This window comes from Alligator mississippiensis, chromosome 2, assembly GCF_030867095.1.
Source record: "Alligator mississippiensis isolate rAllMis1 chromosome 2, rAllMis1, whole genome shotgun sequence".
Lineage (NCBI taxonomy): Eukaryota > Metazoa > Chordata > Crocodylia > Alligatoridae > Alligator > Alligator mississippiensis.
This window is the reverse complement of record NC_081825.1, coordinates 289,352,916-289,374,561: the sequence shown is the minus strand read 5'-3', so window position 1 is coordinate 289,374,561 and position 21,646 is coordinate 289,352,916. Positions and strand designations below refer to the sequence as shown.

The 21,646-nt window shown below is 44.2% G+C and overlaps 1 protein-coding gene across 1 annotated transcript; it reads right to left on the bottom strand.

The window, feature by feature from the left end:
* PLD4 (phospholipase D family member 4) lies at positions 1-20,240 on the bottom strand. The gene is made up of 11 exons (XM_006275951.4): positions 20,069-20,240; positions 16,041-16,130; positions 14,183-14,391; positions 13,676-13,859; positions 12,514-12,634; positions 11,948-12,075; positions 11,489-11,689; positions 10,457-10,596; positions 4,844-5,009; positions 2,633-2,729; positions 1-446 (listed from the first exon to the last, which is right to left on the bottom strand). Exons 1-11 carry the CDS (start codon positions 20,069-20,071, stop codon positions 232-234), a joined length of 1,554 nt encoding a protein of 517 aa, XP_006276013.2. The 5' UTR covers positions 20,072-20,240; the 3' UTR covers positions 1-231.
* Positions 20,241-21,646: the final 1,406 nt, after the last annotated feature.

Below are 21,646 nucleotides of genomic sequence, written 5' to 3'. Positions count from 1 at the left end.
TGCCCAGATGTGGACATATTTATTTCACACAATTAGTGAGCTAATCAAGTGCAGCATATGAATATTTTAGACACTGTCACAAATGATTTGATTATACAAGTGCTCTGGAATAAGAGAAGTTCTCAGAACACTAGGAAATTATTTCTTTGACAAATCATTGAAAATACCAATTATTTTACATATAAAAATCTTCAGTTTAACATAGAAACATAAATATATTGAACTTTCTGATTAACTCCGGGATCCACCTTTCCATAGGCAGTCTTTCTGTTGATACCCATCTTCCAAATTCACTGAGTATCTGGAATTCCAGTCTCGTTCAAAAAGATTTTTTAATTGTTCTTGCATTGATGGATTCTTTTTGGAGGGATCAGTTGAGACCTGGTTGATAATCAGCCCTACTCCAGCTGTATTAGTAAAGTAATCTTCTGACCAATTGGAAGTCCCTACAGGGTAGAAAACATCACGTTTAGTCACACTGAAAAAATAAATATGATGTTATGTCAACTATTTTATCAGGCAGATGAGAAAATGGGAGCATGATGGTGGACAAAATTATCAATCCTGAGGTCTCATTTTACATTCCCAAATCCTTATTTAGGAACCTAAATACAAGTGGCCTGACTTACAGGTTCTCCATGGGCCTCATTCAGTGGAGCCAGTGACTGAGATGCACTGGATTTCCCTATTATAGCAATTAATACGGTTTGGCTATCAGTAGGGACCTACTCAAATCTCAATTTTACTTTCCACGAAAAGTGGAGTTCCCTGTGATTTTTGGTGGAATTGCCAGAAAAAAAAACTTACTGAAAATAAAATACTGGCTGTCCAGTGGAAGCCAGCAGTTCTTACAGCAGCTGGCACACAAATGGTGGCCACCCCCTTGTCCTTCCACTGCTGACTAGCCAAGAGGGCTACCCATTGTGCAGCCCTGCCTCTCTCCACCCATCAGCTGTGAGGGGTGAAACTGCATCAACAGCAGCCCTCTGGTGAAGGGCAGCCCTTTCCGCCAATCAGCAGTGAGGGGTTGGGCTGCTGCTGGGGGCCCTTGGCCAATCATCAGCGTGGGGTGGGCCTCACTGTGTAAAACCATGAAAATGGCAGCGGGCACCACTATCAGCCTGCAAAATCACCTGCCTGCTTTTTGATTTCAGTAGGTCCCTAGCTATGAAGATGATGGGGAGGGAAATCAAATCTAACATTTGTTTTGGGCTCATGTATTTCGCTCTTCCATCCCCCTCCCTTCAATGGGGCCTGAGCTGCCCTGCTAACAAAGCAATCTCTAAGGACTCCTATACACATGCAGGGAGGCTGCTCTGACTCGCTGTAATTACAGCATGTTGGATCAGACTCGATTAATCGAGCGTGGACATTACCGTGCTCCAGCAGACTCCACTGTCCTGTAAATCAGCATCCCCCTGTGCTGAAAAATGGTGGCGGGGAGCTTTAAACCAAAGCTCATTCAACGAGCTTTAGTTCAACGTGCCCCATTGCCATGTTTCAAAGTGGGAATGCTGATACATGTGACACTCTGGGTACTTTAATAAGCACGGCTCTCCGACCTGTGCCAATTAAAGCCCCACCTCCCCTGCCTCCCAGAGCACATCTATAACTGCCCTAAAGTTCTTGCCCCTTCAAAAGGAAATGGCTATAAATAAATAATTTTCAAAGCTGAACCTGCTAAAAAAAGTAGCGTGGGCTCCATACAAATACTGCACAGGTGAGTTAGATACACAGGTGGGACCCACCGGTACTGTGCTGGACCTATTAACCAGACGTTCAAAGATAGAGACCTAGTTGGATATGATCCCTGATGCTTTGTCAGAAGCCCCCCTGCCACATAGCATTAAGCACTGTGAATATCTCATAAATCCTATTTTAGGGTGTCTCCTGCGGCCAGTCTTACCTGAACAAATCTATAGATGATTCCAAAATGAGCATTGGTTAGAAAATAAATTTGCTGAGAAGCTACCTGTGTTTCTATCTTCAGAAAGTAATTGAATAGACCATCCTACATTGGCTAGCAGATGAAACAGGTGACCTACCAAGCCTTTTCTAGCCCCTTACTCTGGTCTACACTTCTACTATGAGAGGGAAAAATAAATGCCAGTTACTAATTTAGCAGTGACTGAAGCTGCTGTCTTCTTAAATCTGCTCCTGGAGTTCTGTTTAACAAATACCCAGTAACAAATACCCAGTAAAGTGAATTCCTGACAACAAATGATTTTATTAGAGCAAGATAATGTTTTTCACTGGAACATTAACTATCCCTGTGTGACTCTAGATACACATCTCACTACTCGTGTGCTACAGAAATAGTCACCTCTGCTCATTTGGGGCCAGGACTTGTCTAATTTCATTCTTAATGGTTCACAATCTGCTTAAATAAAGCTCTTGCTGATTTTGTCTGACATTATTCCCCACCCCTCCCTCCGCTTCTGCCCCATCATATCTTTGCTCCTCTATCCAGTGCAGAGATTCTGCCAACTGCTATCCACTGTGCTATGATTCTGTACTTTTTCCTGATAAACTGAGCTAACATTTGACATTTCACCCAATCCCATTTCAGTTCTAACTCTGTTGTTCTAATCATGTCTTAAACTATTCACATTTAGAGCAGCAGGGTGCTTACCAATATAGGCCTCCTTATCAGTGACCATGTACTTGTTGTGATTCACTCTCCCATAAGGAATGTTCGTGTGATTCAGAACTGGAACAATGAAGAGCTTCTGCATAGAAGGAAATTACAAAGCGCACACAGCATTATTTGAGCAAAGCATAGATAATGTTATTGGACACTGAAAACTTTCCCTGTTTTCCAAAACAGAATTGAATCTACAAAAGCTCTGGCTTAAGATGATTTAGAAAAGATTTTACACATATCCATTAAAACTAACTTGGACAAAATGATGACTCCACTGTATGCATAATTGGATAATCCAGTGGGATCAGTTAAGGATAATGTGTATTTCATACTGTTCCATCACTGAAACAACTATTGCTACAGGAAAGACAACTAAGTGTAATTCTAGGCAGCTGTTTAATAGCATTACTGATCTCCAGTCATCATTCATTGGTATTTTATTATGTGCTTGAATAGACTGACCCCAGACAGAGAGAGGTATTGCAAAGAGTAACAAAGATTTTTAATGTTTTTAAACTCTAATTAAAAATTACATGTGAAGTCTTTTTTTTGTTATCCCACTAAATAGTCCTCCATCTTGATCTTGTTACAGTCTTCTCTCCTTGTATCCACTCCATGTTAGGAGGTCCCAACAGCCATTGATACATTTCTAAGTATTGCTTAGCACTGGTGCAGTGATTAATTTGTAGGTAGGTGGGTAGTGAGGAGAACTATTTATCCTGAGTTGTGCTTAGTATTAATCAAAGTGTCACTTGATGAATACCTCACACCAAAGGAAGTAATGCTGTGGAATTTGATATCAGGTGTGAAGTGCATTCACGTGCCGTGTAAGCTGTCACAAAAACGGTGCTCAGTCTGCAACCCTGCCTTGTAAATAGCTATGTACTTGGATTCATATTGCAAACTAGTTTTAAATAAATGCCACCAGTTCCTTGAAAAATTGTACCTGGGCCCAGTTTTGAAAGGGCTGGGGCTGTAAGATCAATAAGTAAACCTATTTATGCAGGCAAACATTTGAATTTATGTACGCAGTAGGCCTGTACAAAGCAGCTAGTATTCGCTTCAGATTTGGATTCGGCCGATTTGGGGGACAATGATAAGATTCGAATCACTGTCCCGATTTGATTCGGCCGAATCTGATTTGAAGATATGGCTACTGCCGAATCTCCAAATCTTTGAATCAGCCAGGCCCATCCCCCGCAGCCCAGCAACGGCTGCCCCGCCCACTCCAGCTCCCAGCACTTGTTAAAAAAAAAAGCCCCGGGTCACTGGGTGCTGCTGGGCAGGAGGGGCGATTCCCGCTGCCCCCAACTGCCCCATGCTGCATGGGGGGCTCTGCACGAGCCCCTCGACCCCCCAACCCTCCCCTTGCTCCCCCAGCCCACCCCACAGGTGCCCAGCCCAGGCCAGCTCTGGCCTTTTAAGAAAAAAAAAACAATGAGGAAGTCCCTGCACTCACCATTCCTGCTGGCGGGAGTGATTCCCACTGCCTCCCGCTGCCCCATGCCACAGGGGGGGCTCTGCATGAGCCCCCGAAGCCCTGAGGCTGCTACAGGAGTGGCGAGTCCCGGGCCTTTTCTTGAGTTTTTTCTTGAGTTCCCGGTGGGGGGGGTGGAGCAAGGGGTGGTGTCAGGGGGCTTTTGCAGAGCCCCCATGCTGCATGGGGCAGTGGGGGGGCAGTGGGGATCACCCCCCCTTCCGGGCAGCACCCGGTGAGCACTGGGGCTTTTCTTTAAAGTACCGAGCTGGGGTGGGCAGGAGAAGCCATGGGGGGGGCTGGGGGAGTGGAGGGGGGCGGAGGGGCTGGTCCCCCATACTTCCCTCCCCCCTCCCCCAGCCCCCCCCTTCCCTGTCCCTAGTACTTATCAGCTTGGAGTGGCTGCAGCTTCCTGCTGCAGCCACCGGGGACTGTCCGAATCGTCGAAGCTCTCCGAATCTTTTCCAAAGATTCAGAGAGCTTTCAATCGATTCGGACCTTTAAATTGGTCCCCTGATTCAATTCGGATTTGGAGATTCAGCTACCGAATCAGGCCGAATCTCCTCCAAGTTGAATCAGCACCCAAAGCTTCGCACAGCCCTAGTACACAGCAGTGCATTTAAAACACACGTGGGTGCGGTGTCTACAGTTCCCAGAGATGCACACTCAGAACTGCCTTCTTATAAATACAGCCCATTACAGCAAGAGTTTTCCTGTCTTACCACTTCTATGCTGATGTGGGTATCTGGATCACTGAGAGCAAGCAGTGACTGTAGGTAATGGAGCATAGAGGGGTCAGTGTGTAGCCAGCAGCTGATTAAAAGCCGGATGCGTACATTGCGGGTGAATGCTACACTTCTCAGAGCATCATCGATAGCTGGCCAGTATCTATAGGAAAGGAAGTAAATTAACAGAAAAGCACTTTCAAAACACATCCATCAAGAGGTCTAACATTACACTGGATGCATCTACACGTCTAATTAATGCAACAAAATAAACACTAGTGCATACTACGCCAGAATGTATTGCTCCCAGGTGCTGCATTTGCACGTGCTCCTGGGACTGCAGCACATAGAGCCAGGTCAGAGCAGCCCGGGCTGGCAGGAGATCCAGGGGGCTCAGCCTGCCAGCCGGGGGATGCTCTGACCCAGCTCAACATGTTGCTGAGGGGTTGGCTGGGACATGAGGGTGCTTCAATGTGGGGTTAGTTGGCAGGCATCCCTTGCACTGAAGTACCCTTGTGCCCCAGCCAGCTTGGTCCCCATCTACACGTGTTGTGGTGGAGTAAATTAGTCTGCCACTGGATAGTACTTGTATATACAAGTACTATCCTGATGTGGAATAAATTAATTTACTCCAGCCTAATAGCGTTCCATGTGTAAACGCTGATGTTTTACTGTAGAGCTAATTAGTCAGTTCTGCAGCAAACATCTCATGTACATGCACCTGCTGATAACTAAGTAACTATAGCACTAATATAGCGCTAAGGCCAGACCTTTAAAAGGCACAACCCAGCATAAAGATAGCGTGGAGGTCAGGGGCAGCAGATTATAGCACACTTTAAGATGTTTAGTTGCAATATGGTAGAGCATTTGCTTGCATTCTCTTAACCAATGTTTGGGAAAGAAAAGACGAGGCAAAGAAATGAGCAAGCAAATGAATATCAGAGGCAAGAATAATTTTAGAAAGTGCAAGTGAAACAGGTCAAAAGAATAAGGCTGAATGTGGCTTGGAGTACATTTTGTGGTCAGTTAGATCTGGTTTAGGAAAAGATATAGCTTAAATAGGGAGTAAAAATAGGCACATAAATATTAATTTGAGTAGAACCTATTAAAAACATCTTTTAAAATGTGGGCCTTACTAAGCTCTGTGACAGTGAGCTAGGGAATAGAGGATAAAAATCCGAGTTCACCTTGGAATCTTTGCTCTACAGCCTTGAACTATAATTCTTGCTGAACAGCCCACCAAGGTAAGTGCTCTTTTAAAACTTAGTTTGCCACTTTGGTGAGATATACTTTTCCCTAAAAAAATGGGTATCCTGTAGGGCAGTGCAAAACTTTGGCAGCTGTTTCATTTCAGAGGTGTTTTGGCCCATGTCAGTGCCCAAAACACTGAATCCAAATCAGAACAAGAGACTGAGAAAAAGCTCCTAAACAAAATGAAAGCATCTGAAACTTTTTGGAAAATTTCAGTTTTGGAGCTGGGCTTGCAGGGAAACAGAAACTAAGAGGAGGGAGGGGGAAGAAGTGGGGGAAGGACTGCTCTGTAGCTGGCCAATGTCTGAGATCTGTCCCTGAGATCCCTTCCAATCCCAGTGCTCTGGGGGAGGGAGGACACAACTGTGCAGACTCCTCCCGGGTGGTGCGGGCCCCCAGATCTGTGTGCAGGATGACAGCAAGGGCCAGCCGCAGCACCAGTCTTCCCAGCGTTTGGCATGCCCTGCGCCAAGTGCTGGTCCCAGTCAGCAGCGGCAGCCTGCCATCATACTGTGTGCAGATCTAGGAGCCTATACCCCCCAGGAGAAATCTGGCACAGCTCTGTAGCCCTCCTGGGGAGTGCAGGCCCCAGGATGTGTGTGTGGCATGACAGCATGCTGCTGCTGCTGGCTGGGGCCAGCACCCGAGTCTGTTTGGCACAGCCCACGCCAAAAGCCAGAAAAGAACCCAGTGCTGGTGCTGGCCCCAGCTGGCAAGGGCAGCCTGCTGTCATCCTGCGTGCAGATCCAGGGGTCCGCACCTCTGGGAAGAGTCCAGCACAGCTCTGCAGCCCTCCCAGGTGGTGCGGACCCCCAGATCTGTGCACAGGATGACAGCAGGCTGCTGCTGCCGGCAACTCATTAGTTATATGAGTTTTGCTTTGAACAGTTTGAGGTGCAGTTTCACAAAAACCCCTGCACCTACCTCCTCGAAACTTGGAGGCTTCGTGCCCTCAGAAGGGGCTACCATCTCTGCAATTTTCATCTGAATCAGCCAAAAAATGACAAAGTTATACCTATTTTAGTGATTCCCCATTATAGTCTATGGCTGAATCTCCAAAACAGCATCAAAATTCCAAAACAATTTTGCCCGAATTGAATCGGGACAGTGACCTTAAACACCGAACGGAATCACTCTGAAATGGCCGAATCCAAATTGAAACAGCCATTTCACACAGCCCTAGTGTGAAACCTAGCTAGACCTAACCTAACCTGCTAGAGGCTATTCTGAAAATGTTGGGACTTAAAGATAATTTTATTTTTGAATTCTCTCAAATGTTAATTTGATTGATATTTCTTTAGATGAATGCATGTTATAAATTGTAATCATTTGCTTGATGTGCCTTACCTGTACTGGTCAGTGATTTATATCTCATCTGTATTTCATTATTAAATTTGCTATTAAAGGGTTTCTATATTTGTGCTTGTGAGTTTTTATCGTTGAACCTTTCTTGGTTCTGTGAATAGCTCTGGGGTCTCAGGAGCTGTTCTACAGAAAGCCTCTTGGAAGTATTATGGACAGAGCCACAGCTCCCACTTCACCTCCATCCTATTCCACCAGGCATCGCACATGGAAGTGAGCACATGGTGCCACTTCCTGTCCATCTCTCCTTGCCCCTTTAGTATTCAGGACAAGAGTGTAAAGGAAGCACAGAGCTCTGCTCTCTGAATGCAGGGAGACCGTAATTCCTCCTGGCACCTGTAAAATATGGTTTCCATATTTTAAAACCAGCTCCCTAGTTCATGAACACTTAGTTATAAAAACAGAAGCCTTTTTCCTTCTGAGTTCATCAGCCTCATCTCCTTCCACATGCCCTGAACTAATCAGCCTCAGTCTGTAACATTATGGCTGGATGCTGTGGAAATGATCTGGGGCCCCAATCCCTTGTCCCACAGGACATTCAGATGCGCGCGTATGTCAGATGAAGCCCTAGATGTCACAAACCAGGGATTAAGGCTGAAGGTGGAGAATGAGCAGCATTAACAAATGGATTTTTAAGGGGAAAACAACTGGTTGTCAGGCAACTAATTTTAATCCAAAACAACGGGTGGCAAGGAATAAGTCCAATCAAATCTATGACAGGAAAACAGAATTTCTCTGAATTGTTTGACTTGCAGAAGTATCTGTCACGTGGCAGACAGACTTTAAATATTTGTTTTAAGGCCAACATCATCTATCTGTATCTCATCTCCGTCCCCACAAGCTTCTGAAGCTCCTAGCTGTAGCCTTATGCTCAGTGATCATCATACCAGAAGATACGTAGTAGGATAAGACTGTTGGTAGCAACATAAAACGAACGGTAATTCAGGGCTTGCTCATTTCCTTACAAGCGTCTTTGAGCGAAGCGCACCTAATTACATATAATCATCTCTCCTTATCAGTTCTTTGAGAACCACAGAGATGTTCCATGCATATCAAGTACCACATGTAAACTTCCCAATCAAGTGCTGCTTAGAGGTTTTTCCTTTTTAATACCTAATGACTTAATAGCTTTCTGAATTAGTTAAAGCTAAGGTTATACACAGAGTATGTAAAATATCTAGCCACAGTGCTTACAATTCTGGCTCCCGCTAGTTCCCAAAGCAGGAAGCAAACATACAGTGCCATCTCCCTGCCCTGGGCAGGTGTACATCCCTCCTTGAAGAGCCTGTACAATCATAGATGCCTTTGTAATGTAAGGGAGGGAAATGCATACAGGCTTCATCTGAAGTATAATGGAAGAAAGCAGAGGAGCACAGACACTAGCAAGATATACAGTAAGACCAGAATCAAGAGTCATTAGTAGGATTGAAGGTAGAAATAGATGTCGCCGAACAAAAGCTGATCAGCTGCAATGGGACATGTTCCACCACAGCTAATCTGCTTTGCTGGGGGATACACACATCGCCCCTTGTTCTGCTTCGGACCCCCTGGCTAATGTGAGACAAGGGGTGGTGCGTTCCCCTTGCAATGTGGAGGCACAGGTCAGCACGGGGCCCAGCGTGGGGAGATCTGAGGAATCCCCACTCGGCCCAGACCCGCACTGAATAGGTCCCAGCAATGAGGCAAAGGGCAGTGTGGGAGCTGGGAAATTCATAAGGCTCGGTCCCAAACTGACAGATCCTGGCATGGAGGCAAGGGTTGCCGGGAACTCCCCAGTTCCTGCATCATCCTGGGCCTCCTTGCCAGTACCAGTGGTGACCTGTACTTCAAGCAGAGGCACGGGTCAATGTAGCACAGGGTAACACAGAATGGCATAGGACCTGGGGAATCCCCAGCACCCTGGGCCTCTGCACTGGGACCTGTGCTTCACATGGAGACATAGGTCAGTGCAGGTCTCAGCGTGCAGGCACAGGGTGGTGGGAATTACCTGGCTTCTGTGCCCCCACCCTGCCAGGTCCCTTACTGACCTGTGCCTCAGTATGCAGCATGGGTCAGTGCAGGTCCCACTGTAGAGGCCTGGGCTCATATGGATACCAGTGTGGAGGCATGGGGTGCCTAGGATTCCCTGAGTCCTATACCTCCATGTGGGACTTGCATGGGCTTTCCCTGCTTACAGAGATGGGCCCCCGGGGTGTCTGTAGGAGGCAAAAGCCAGGCAGATGCCCTGGGGGCTGGAGGAGCCCGATCCTACCCAGGTGCACAGGATCAGACCCCAGGGCAGCAGGGGATGCAGGCCACCTGCATTCTGGCACCCCAGAGGAAATAGATGTTGGCCACAATAAAGCAGCAACATTTGTTAGTATTTTTTGTCGCACTACTGACAAAGGGAAGGGACATCTATTTGCTCAGCATTTGTGTCACCATAAAATCATTATGGCAGCACAAATGCAACACCGGGTGACATCTGTTCTTACCCAAAATCATGGTGCAACCACAACAATCAGCTTCTCCCAGGGCCAGAAGCCAAGAACTCTTAGGGAAGGTGGCAGACTGGAGGTGTAAGGAAACAAAGCAGCTCACTTTTTGGAAATTTTTGCACCAAAATATTTCTCCAAATCCACTCTCTCTCTCTCTGTCTCCAGGTTCTTGTGGTTTCAGCTTGAAATAAATTGGAGGTTAAAGGCCTGATTCTCCTGCCCCTGTGTTGTGGTTTACTTGGATCCAAGGTGAGGGCAGAGCCAGCGTGAACTGCTACAGAACAAAAAGGGAAGTATTTCGTACCCACTTGGCAGCGACATGAATGACGGTCCAAGATGCAGAGCAATGGAGAATCATATCCAAAGTCTCTGTTCCCTCACCTCTTGTGAAAGCACAATATTTACATGTGTGCAGGGGAGGGGGCTGTGGCATTTCTAGTAAGAATAAACTGCTAAACTGTTATAGCTAGCATTTAGTTATGAACATAGTTGTCTGATTTATCCAGATTTAGCATCATACCTAGCTGGGTGTGTGAAGCGGCTTGTAGGGAAATATTCCATAACAGAAGCATCTACATATTCCTGTGCATCTTTTATAATGCTGATAATAGAAATGAGGTCATGGGTACGACCCTTCGGGCAAAAGGCAGGAGGAGATGCCTGCATGGTGGGAAACATAAAGCCTGATGATTATTGTATGTTTCTCCGTTTATAACCTACCATTTTCTTTCAACAAGTATTTAGACACTGGTTTATATTCATAGTTTGATTACACATAAAGATGGAGAAAGTAGATTGAGCACAAAGTGGTAGACCTGCCATACGGCAGCTGATCCAAGGTAACGGTTGTGTATGTCTGCTCTGTCTCACAGCAGGTGAAAGCTATACCAGGGCAGCTCATCCGGGGGTCAGCCTGCCAGCCTGGGGCTGCTCCAACCCAGCTCAACATGCTGCGGAAGGGCTGGCCGGATCACGATGGTGCTCCAGTGCGGGGATAGCCAGCAGGCAGCCCCCTTGCTGAAGCACCCTTATGTCCCAGCCAGACCTATCAGCATCTACATGCACTGATAAGATAGTACTTGTGTTGACAAGTACTAACCTATAGCAGTGTAGTTATTAGTTTACTGCGGCCTAATAGCACTGCACGTGCAGATGCTGAGATTTTACTGTGGAGCTAATTAGGCAACTCAGCACTAAATGCCTTGTGTAGATGCACCCACTGAGTAATGAATTACTCCACAAATAGTCTCACTGAAAACAGTTGAACTACCTAGGAAGTAAAGAACTAGACAACATAGTAATAGATGACAGGACCGTGCACTGTCTTCCTCTGAAGACAGAGGACCCAATTCTTTATCCCTCACTTACATTTACTAGACTTTTAGTTTATAAGTAGTCCTAGTGAATTATGTGACAAAGGTCTTCTCAACACAAATTGGGTGCAACAGGAGACTTTAGTAAACAGCAATACAGAATAGGACATCACCAGTGTAATATGGCATATTTTACAATGGATATCAAAATAGCAGGTTTGAATTTTAAATCCACTTACAGAAAAATAGACTTTGGTCAAAGTTCCATTCAACTGTACTTCCAAAGGCCTATCCTTGTTAATGCTGGTGGAGTAATTGGCTGGCCATGGGTCTGGGATGGAGGCATTAGCGTGTCCTACATCCCAGTAAGTGCTAAATGTTTTCCAGAGATCTTGGGCTAAGCAGCTGCAGTTGTATATTATGGCACCAACTTCTTTCACCTGCAGAGTGAGTAAACAGATGTCAAAAAACCCAATAAATTGCTTAGACCTCAAGGGTATTTTTCACTCTGTGCTGCTTTCCTGCTGTGCCTATATTCTAACTTCTTATTACCATGAGCTTTTGCAAGGAGAGCTAAGATAAAATATGCGCATGATGAAAGCATCTCTCAGATGGCTCTGAAATCCATCACATATTGGATATCTAGCTCCACCTACATTTTTTTTTCTAAATTGTTACCAGTCAACAGTGCAGCTCACCTGAGATAATGACCTCCAGTCCATATTGGCACTGCCAAGATAGATATGCTTCATGTCTACAATCCAGAATTTGGTATGCAGGACACCATTAGTCAGTTTTCCAAAATCAATTCTTTTTACATAAGCCCCTAAGGAAAGATATTGAATAAGAGAAAAAATGGGTTTAAATACCAGCAATTCCCAACACAGTTTTTAAGTTTAATATTAACGAGAAAACAGTAATCTGTATCATTCTTCACCTAGCCAAATATTTTATGGATTTCAATAGCTTACAGTCCACCTAGCAACTATTCCACCAAAACAAACAAGCACAGTTTGCTGGAGATACAGTTATATACATGGTAACAGTTACTATAGCTTCACTTTCAGAAAAATACCATAAAGATAGATCAAACTAAATTGAAGACCTTTCCAAAAAAACCCTTCAGTACATGATTAATTTTAAGCACATGAATAGTTTTACTGTGTTGAAGTTAAGCATGATCTTAAGTGCTATGCCAAGTTGGGGCATTAGTGGCCATCCTACCACGCTGAAGAACTGAAGATACTATTTGAATTAGCAATACCTTTTGCCTCCAAAACATTAAGGTCAGTTGAATGTACTGCTAAAGTTGGAAGACTGGTTGCTATATACACAGAGACATTCTCCATAAGTAAACTTTCCAACTTCTTCAGAATATCTTCACCCTGAATAACACATTACTCATTATACTGGATGATGATGAGACAGTTAGGTAGCCATATGAAGAAAGTAAACACAATACAAAGGTAGGGAATACTTAATCTCTATTAATGCTTCAATTAGAGAGGAATTAAAGATAAAAAACAAAGCTCCCCATCCAATTCAGGAATACCATTTTGCTTTCTATAACTGATTAATATAATCAGTCATAAGGAACTTCCACGTAGAGCCAAACACAACACTGAAATAATGTGGAGTTCAAAGATGAAACCTAAGCAATAACAACAATTCCTGGATGATGATACTTTTTAACTGATTTTTCATATAATTTTCCTTTAAGGATAAAAGTTATAGGGACTATCACAGGGTAAACTGGCCCATCAGGAGTGTTGAGATTTAGTTGCATGGGTGCTACATCTAACTCTCCCCTGCAGCATGGTAGAAATGTGTAAAATAAGACTTGCTGGAGGGGCAAGGGCAAGGGCATGGGAACAGGGAGCAGCAGCAGCAGCAGCTTGTGATGATAATCAAACAGAGAGGACCTAGAGACAGCACAGCCCTGGGAGCCAGGTCTCTGTAAGAGTGGAAGGGCAGTGGGTTCAGGTAGAGAACTTAGGAACGAGCAAGAGTGGTTGAGGCTGGTCAGAAAGTCCAGGGATATACAGTTCCCAGAGCATGGGTTCCTCCTATGTTGCTTCATGGAGGTGGAGACAGGGCTTAGGGTGGGATGAGGCTGAGTCCCAAGTGGTGGAAAAGAAAACAGACCCTTTAAAAAGGAGGTAGGGTTCATCTTTAGGCTAAGGTGCAAGAGTCTAGGCTTTGTGTTTGTCTGGAGTTGGACACCTCTGAAGAGATGGACTTTTTGTAACCTGGCTGGGGGACTGAGTACCGCAGGGACTCAATCTCTGAAGGCTGCAAGAACCCAAATGAGATGAGGGGAAGCTAGAGAAGCTGATGTGGGTGTAGTCACCTGGGGCAGGTGCTCTTCTAGATGTCTCTGTATGTCTGCACGATCACATAAAAGCCCATTTTTGCTTTCTTTTTACCTTTTCAGAAGATGAGTCATTTACACTTATATCTTTTCCAGTGAGAGACCAATAGTAGGAAACCATATGAATCCTGTCCTGAGCCATGTTGAGAAGACCCATCCAGGCTTGGTCTAAGGGTTTTGCAGTGGTGCTGTTGCTTTCATAAGGCATATCATAAGGAACACTTTCCACAAGTTCAAAACTGCAATGGCAATTGCATATCATGAAACAAACATTCACGACCTGAGAAGCCCATCAACAACTATGCAGGAGACTGAATGCCTCTTAGTATATTGTAACAGACATTTATAACACAACCTCTGAGCTTAAACAAGGTGACCCAATAGTGTTTTCTATTTCTAGGCTCTACAGTTGCATGATGTGTAATCAAATGGGTCAAATGTCCTTCCAAACTAGTGCAGCTTCATAAAACATTGCAGTGACTTGTTTTGTTATCTTGCTCCTTTTTAGACTAACACTAAAGCACTTTGTCTGCCAGTTAATCAACTATCAGATGCGACTTACATGCATGAGTCCTTACATCTATTGACAGTGTCTTCCTTAGTAATCCTGTCTTTTACAATCTCTTCAAAGAGTACTTGATCATATCCCTGATAGTAGATGTTGGCAATGGTTTCTTCGTCCTCTGGGATGACTACAGTGACATCTTTTAGGATGTAAATAGCCATCAGGGCAACAAAAATAACTACTGAAATGGCCCCCATGATCTGCAACTAGAACAGAGTTCACATTAGATATGGCTTGACCGTAGCTGAAAGGGCCTCCAAGAACTGGTACATCATACTGAATACTTACCACTGCTGCAAGCAAAGAGGATAGTAATTGAATGTTAATTGTGCTTTCAGCTTCTGTCAAGCACAGATCTCATTTACCTTTATTTTAACTCTGTATCAAGTTGACTTAGCAAAATATCTTCCCTTACTCCAAATTTATTTGACATATTTCATTTTATTTTAACACAAGAATGGTAGGTAGGTATTTATCATACTTTCTCCAATCTAAAAGAAATCTAGAATGCAAACATTAAACATAGAGTCGTGCCCAGCTCCACCGCAATAGGTATGCTTACACATGTGAAAGAATGGGCAGCTTTGCTGTTATGGTAATGCAAAGTCAGAAACAGGAAGCTATTTTGCAAGTTCAGACTCTGTTTTGTTTTTATATTCCAACTCAAAAATGTCAGTTTTGAAACTGAACCATCACAACCACAACACTACTCTTACACTACCATTTTTTTTAATTGAAACTCAGCAGCTCATTAGTCTATGAAGTGGATAGTGTTCCCTCTTTACAGTTTCATTTCAGTTAATCAGATTTGTTTTCCTTTGTGTGTGTGTGTTTAATAAGAAAAACAGGCAGCTGGTTTGCACTGCCCACATCCACGTACACAGCATAACATTGTCTCCTGTAGTCAGAAGACAGAACTCTCCACTGATAACTGTAGGCAAAAGGATTGCTTTTACTTTATCATTTAGGCTCTAGGACCTGATCCCCTGAGGTGTTGAATACAAGTCTTGAGAGCTGGGAAGGTTCAGCCCTTTAAAGAAGGCTCTCAGGGCATGTCTGCACCAATTCCTTGACTTGCTTGGGATACCCCTGTGAAGGACAGCCAACCCCATCCTTGTTCTGCACATGCTGACTCCCTCTAATGAAGTGATGCACTCACATTTAAGTGGCACTGAGCACATGCCCAGTACCACTCTTACATGTACTTATTGGCTCAGGGCAGGTGTAAAGCAATTCTGTTGCCTCATTTCGAGGATTTGTTGCATGTGGTATGGGAACAAGTGGACAGAAAGTAAGAGATCTGGAGTCTCCTGCTTCATTACTTTAGGAAAAATGACCTACAAGCCAGAGGTGTCAATGTGGACATGCAAAAAATAATAGTGAAGAATAGAAATTGCCACAATTATTAATCTCTTATTTTGATGCTAACCACTCCATAAGATACCAGTTTAAGATCCATCTACACCATAAAAAGTTGCTTAGTTTTCTTTTAATTTGGGCATAAATTCTCTAAATTATAAAGAGCTGTTCTCAGAGGAAGGGTGAACCCCTTGATCATTTGAGTACTAGGGAAGGAAACAGGACTGCTTGCATGAGTAGGGGTTACCCCTGTAAGCAAAGACTATAGGATTTAGGCTTCATGTTATTTCAAGCTGCAGGGTTTTATCAGACCTTTAGTTGAGTCAACAAGCACTTTTGGCAGTGAAATCAGCAGCAAACAGGATAAAAACTGACACAATTCAAAACTTGTACTAAAGTATTATAATTAAATTGCTGTTTCTTTCCAGGATTTTGGTACAATGGAATGCAATTCCCAACTCTGATAGAAAAAAAGCGGTATACTCAAATAACCTACCATGCTGATGTCTTTTTGATCATTTGGATTTAATTTCTTATAAAAGTACTTATTTGACATCTGGGACTTTTTAAATATCTTGCTCTCACCCTGAAAAACAGAAATGTGCATGTAAAAAAGTAAGAGATATAAGGAAGTTCTAGAGTAAAATTTGCCTAGAGCCTGTTTCATACAGGAATCCAGGTAACTACAGTGTTTTACACACTATTTAGACATTAGATACAGAGCAATTGCTATACAATGGGCCTTAGGTGGCATGAAAAGACTTCAAAATGAAGGGGAGGGTTAGTTTTCTGCAACTTTTTCCATAAGGCTTTTGCACAAATAGCACCTCCCTGCATTTACTGTATAAGGAACTAACCCTTCCCTTCAGATATCTCAACACCCAGCTTTTCCCATAATACATGCGAGTAAGATAACCACTAATAATGTCAAGGTCCAAGAGGTAGAAAGGACAGTGCAGTTTTTCCAACGTCTAAATTAATTTACATTTTGACTATATTTTATCCCTCTTCCCTGCCCTATATGCATTGATTGTTGTCTTATTCTGCAGCCTCTTCAAAGCACAGATTGTGTTAAGGGACATTGATCAAATAGGCCTAAAATGTCCAGGCCTCTTTTCCTCCCAAACAGCCGTGTTTCAGAAGCTAGCTAACCCTGGTGTACAGGCTGTGTTCCCCCTGGATGCACAAGTTCTCCAGGTCCACATCTACAGAAAGCATGTCCCTGCTTTTGTGTTGGCACATGCCAGCAGACACTGCCCCAAGGAGTTAAAGAAAGCATATTAATATTTGCAACACATGTAATGCTTTTATAATAGCAAAATATCACTAAGACTCCCTGAAGCTCAAAGAGGGGTTACCTTTCTAAACACTCACAAGCAAACACTTCACATATGCCTGAAGGATCAAAATGATCCCTGGAATGACTCCACTGACTTCAATGGAATTACACCAAGAATGAATCTGGTGCGAGGGGACAGTAGTTGTTCCAGAAGCAAAGGACGTATCCTGCGGCAGGACAGATTCCATTATGATAGGAACAAAAAGTGCTAGGACAACATGATCAGCCCTCTGATCACTGTTCCTAAACTGTAATGCACTCCCACAGTGCTTAACCTGCAATTGGAAGCATGATTACAGCATGGAGTTTAACCTAGCTAGCCCCACAAATATATTCCCATGGCCCAGGCAGGCTTGTACTGCCCACATTGTTAGGGCTTCCCTGATATTGTCAACCAAAGAGGCTAAAGCTAAAGGGGTATGTCTGGCCCTGCTCCACTCACACCTCCAGTGCCTATACACATGCTGGTTCACACTCTAATTAGAAAGCATAAGAGCAAATTCAATTAATCAAGTTTGCTCCACTGTCTAATTAGAATGCTCCAGTGTGGCCTCACCATCACATGAATAAACCCTTATGGGTTTAAAAATGGCTCTTGGGGCACTATATCTAAACTTCATGGAATGAGGTTTAAATAAAGCATCCCGCAGCCATTTTTAAATACATGGGCGCTTAATACATGTCATGGTGAGGCTTTTTAATTAAAGCAGCTCTCCAGGAACCACTCTAATTAAACCCCCCACCCCACCCCTGAGCATGTGTATAGGCAGCTTCTGGTTCTGGTGTGAACACACCCAAAGGCAACTGAGTCCCAAGAGCCAGATGGAAGGGAGGAGAAACACCCAAGAGATGGTGAACAACTGAGGACGTGGACCTTAAATAGAGGCTTGGAGAAGAGGAGAGACTCAGATGAAAGTGTAAAGAAGGCAGAACAAGGAACATAGAACAGGGAGGAAAGGGACCAGAATAAAAGGATGAACACAGTCATGTAAAAAAAAAAAAAAAACAGTCCACAAATGCACAGAGGACAGCTGTCGGCCTGTCTCGGAGTCAGAAAGCGAGGTCTATGATTGCAGTGTTGAAGCACAGGGTCCATTGTGTTAAGTCCAATACAAATACAGAGTTGTAGACAGGCCCTGCCCCAGAGAGCTGATGAGACAGGCACAGGGTGGGGGAAGGGCTATTGCATACCAGCAGTGACCAACATGAGGGCAGCAAACGTCTGGGCAGTGCATGAATTTTTGGGGTTGTTTTAGTTAGGAGGAAAGCAGTTACATGGCAAGAAAAGAGGAGAGAAAAGGAATGAGGCAGACAGGGCTTGACTGGGCTAGGGAGCGTGAGGGAAAGAAGGCAAGTGTGAAATGGGGTTGAGGTGAAGAGACCACTGAGAAGGAAAAGGGTAGAAGAAAACAGCCAGTCAGCACAGGACAGAGAAAGTCCAGTCAGTGTGAATAGGTAAAGATCCTCTTAGCTGCTTCCACATCCTTTCTGGAGGCCCCAACACACATTACATTTAGAGATGCAATTTACAGGTTTAACTAGTAACCGGACACACATGCAGCAAATTGTAAGATGTGATAATGCAGTAAACAAGCCACAAAGTTATTCCACTTATTATAAGTCCCTTGCCTATAATGTGGAATAACTTTGTGGCTTGTTTGTATCACACCTTAAATTGAAAGTGTGGCCGGGACTGCCTGGGGGGCACCCAGCTGACAGGACCTGGTATTCAGGGAGGCCTGTATTGACCAGGTTGCTGCAGCCTGATGTTGAGCTCCCTGCGCTCTGGGAACTGTATAAACCCTGCGTGCCAAGCATCGAGCTCTGCATGTGCCGAGCAGATTGTTGGCCAGGGCTGGGGACTGGATTGGTTCTTGACCCCAATTGACAACCAGCTGACTGGATTCATCTTACTGGTGCAGGGAAAGTCTGGACCAGAAAATAAAGTGCAATTGGGATCTCTGATCCCAAAATTGTTTGTCTTGCCATACATAAGTGGATGCATGACTGTTGGAATCGAGGATTAGATCCCATCATGTTTTAAAGTGTATGTCTGTCAGGGACCTAAGTCCCTTGCACAGTTCTGGGTCCAATCTGCTGGGGAAAGGGTAGCCGTGTGCCCCCACTCCACTCCTCTGATTTTGGTTGCTTTGGCAGGTCCTCCGACCAGTTAGAGTCTCTGGTCACAAACCCCTGACTTGGGCACCTGGAGTCACAGCTCAGGGGCTGGAAAGGCCTGTTAGAGGTCAACAGCCCATCCAGATCCCAAAGATAAAACATTTTCTGCAGGACATTGTCTGATGCTGTGATGCCAGCAGGAGCCTTTAGAGGAACTGCAGCTTTCTGTGCACTCCCGGTGATGTTATGCCTCCAAAGGCCGGAAGCTCGAGGGAGTTATAATTAACATGGTTCAGTTCTCTTTTTAAGTGACACAAAACAGCTTTGGGAAGGAGCACTTTTCTTTTTAAATCTGACTGAGCAATCTCCCATATGCCATAATATGCAAGAGGAATAAAACCCCATCTTGTTCAAACGAAGGAATCCTACAATCCCACTGACCATCAGGAATTCAACCCCCAGCTGGTTGTATTGACCAAAGCCCACAGAAACACATCAACCCATGGCAACAGAGGATCTGTACCAACATTTAATTTTGGAAAAAAGAAAATGAAAGAGGATTGGAGCTTTTAAGAGAAAAAACAAGCCCAATTATGGATCATTAATTCACCACAACTCGTTAACCGACTTCTTCGACTTTGCCAGCTGCTTCCAGTGCCTGAAGTCTACCAAAGGGCAAGGAATAAAACGTGTTTAATATTGCTAAATATTAGCAATAGCCAGAGAAGCTAATCCTAGTATCTGAAGAGCATGTTGGGCTATTTTATGCTGTATAACACAGGGTTCCTTTCTAATATATATATATATGCACACACACACACACTACACACACACACGTACATATCCCTTATTGCTACAATACAAGAGAGCTTTAGGCTTGAGCATCTTTTGAATTTTTCTCAGCAAGAAATTCAAAACATGCATGTCAAGCCCTTACAAAGATGAATTTCTAAAATAAAATCTTCTCCCTGTGAGCTCTTTGATGTACCTCAGATGAGCAAGGTACATTCATCTCCCTTTTTTGAAAAAAAACACAAGACAGTAGCATAATAATTCAACATACTTACCATCTTGGGAGCCTGTTCACAGCTCGAAACGCTGCCTCTTTCTGATCTCACTCACAGCTACAGTTATGGCAGAGAGCAGGCAGCACAACCCCCCAGTAGATTTGTATGTGCTATTTTTTTCCTTCCCCATTTGCTCTCTGCGGCAAACACTTCCCCTTACCAGCAGGAGTTAACAAGATCTGTCAATAAAGAGAGATTTCAAGTAGCTATTTGGCAGTGGTTACCTTATTATCTGATCTTAAGGCCTGAACCTCAACAGATGAAAATCATCATGGATCCATTGGCTTGCTTTCCAGCCAGCCCCTGGGGACCTGGATCTGTTACTGGGGACCTGAATGGCAAAGTTCCCATTGCTTTCAAGAGAACAAAGTCAGACTCTGGGTCAGTGCTGAGAGCTTGAAAAGGTAGGCCGTGTAGGAAAGAGTAACACATTTTCAATGCAAGTAAACTGTTATTCAATTTATTGTGAGCATTGCAAAACCATCAAATGAGAATAAAGTGGCTCCAACATTCAGGTCTTTCAATACATCTTGGGGACAAAGGCGGCAAACCCACTCTTTCTTAAGGAAAACAAAAACATCTTTGCTTTCCCACCTTAAAGATTTCAATTCAATATCCCCACTCCACCCCGCCTCAAGACTGAATGCCTATGGACAGATATACCATCAACAGGACCCAAGGCAAAAGCACTGAAGACAGAAGAACAGCTAAAGCTTTCCTCTGTTGCTTGCTTTGCTAGCTGCTGCAGCATGCTGATAAACCATTGCTGGGGCCATCCACTACTCTCCTCTCAAAATTAGGCATTTGTCAACACAGAAATAAAAGAAAAAGGGCCCCAGGCACAAAGTCATAGGCATATACAACAGAAGTCTTACCAGCCAGCCATTCTACTTTTCTCTGCGGGTGAAATCCAATACAGGACTCCCTTTGACAGGACCTGGATTTCACCCCAAGAATAGCATAAAGTCCTGCTTACCATTAGATCTAGAGCTTGATTTTGGTCACTTCTGTCACTGGAGTAATCCTACATTATTTACCAGTATCCTCTCATTCATTAAATACATGTTGGAGCCTGTGATAACAGAAATGTATCACAGTGCTCAAACCAAACATTACATGCAAATTCAGTTGGCCTGAGGGACAATCTAACACAGTTGTCACAAACCAGTGGATCTTGATCCACCGGTAAATATTGGAGCCTATTGCAATAGATCTTGGAGTCTCTTGGAGTTTATCCAAGGTTGGGGTGGGTGGCCAAGTGCCCATGTGCATGCACCCCAGCCCAGCAGATGAGTCTGTGGGACGGAAAAGGCGGGGGCTAGATTAAGGCCACTGCAGCGAGGGACAGTGCCGCAGAGGTAGGAGTGGGGTAAGCTGAGCGGGGTAAGCTGGGTGGGATTTACCTGCTGGGGAGGTGCACCCCCAAATAATTTTCTCTCTCTCTGCCTTGATTTCATAGACATTAGGGGCTGGAAGGGACTTCATGAGATCATCAAGTCCAGTCCCCCTGCCATAGGCAGGAAGTCAGCTGGGATCAAGTGACCCCAACAAGAAATACATCCACATGTTTTCTGAAAG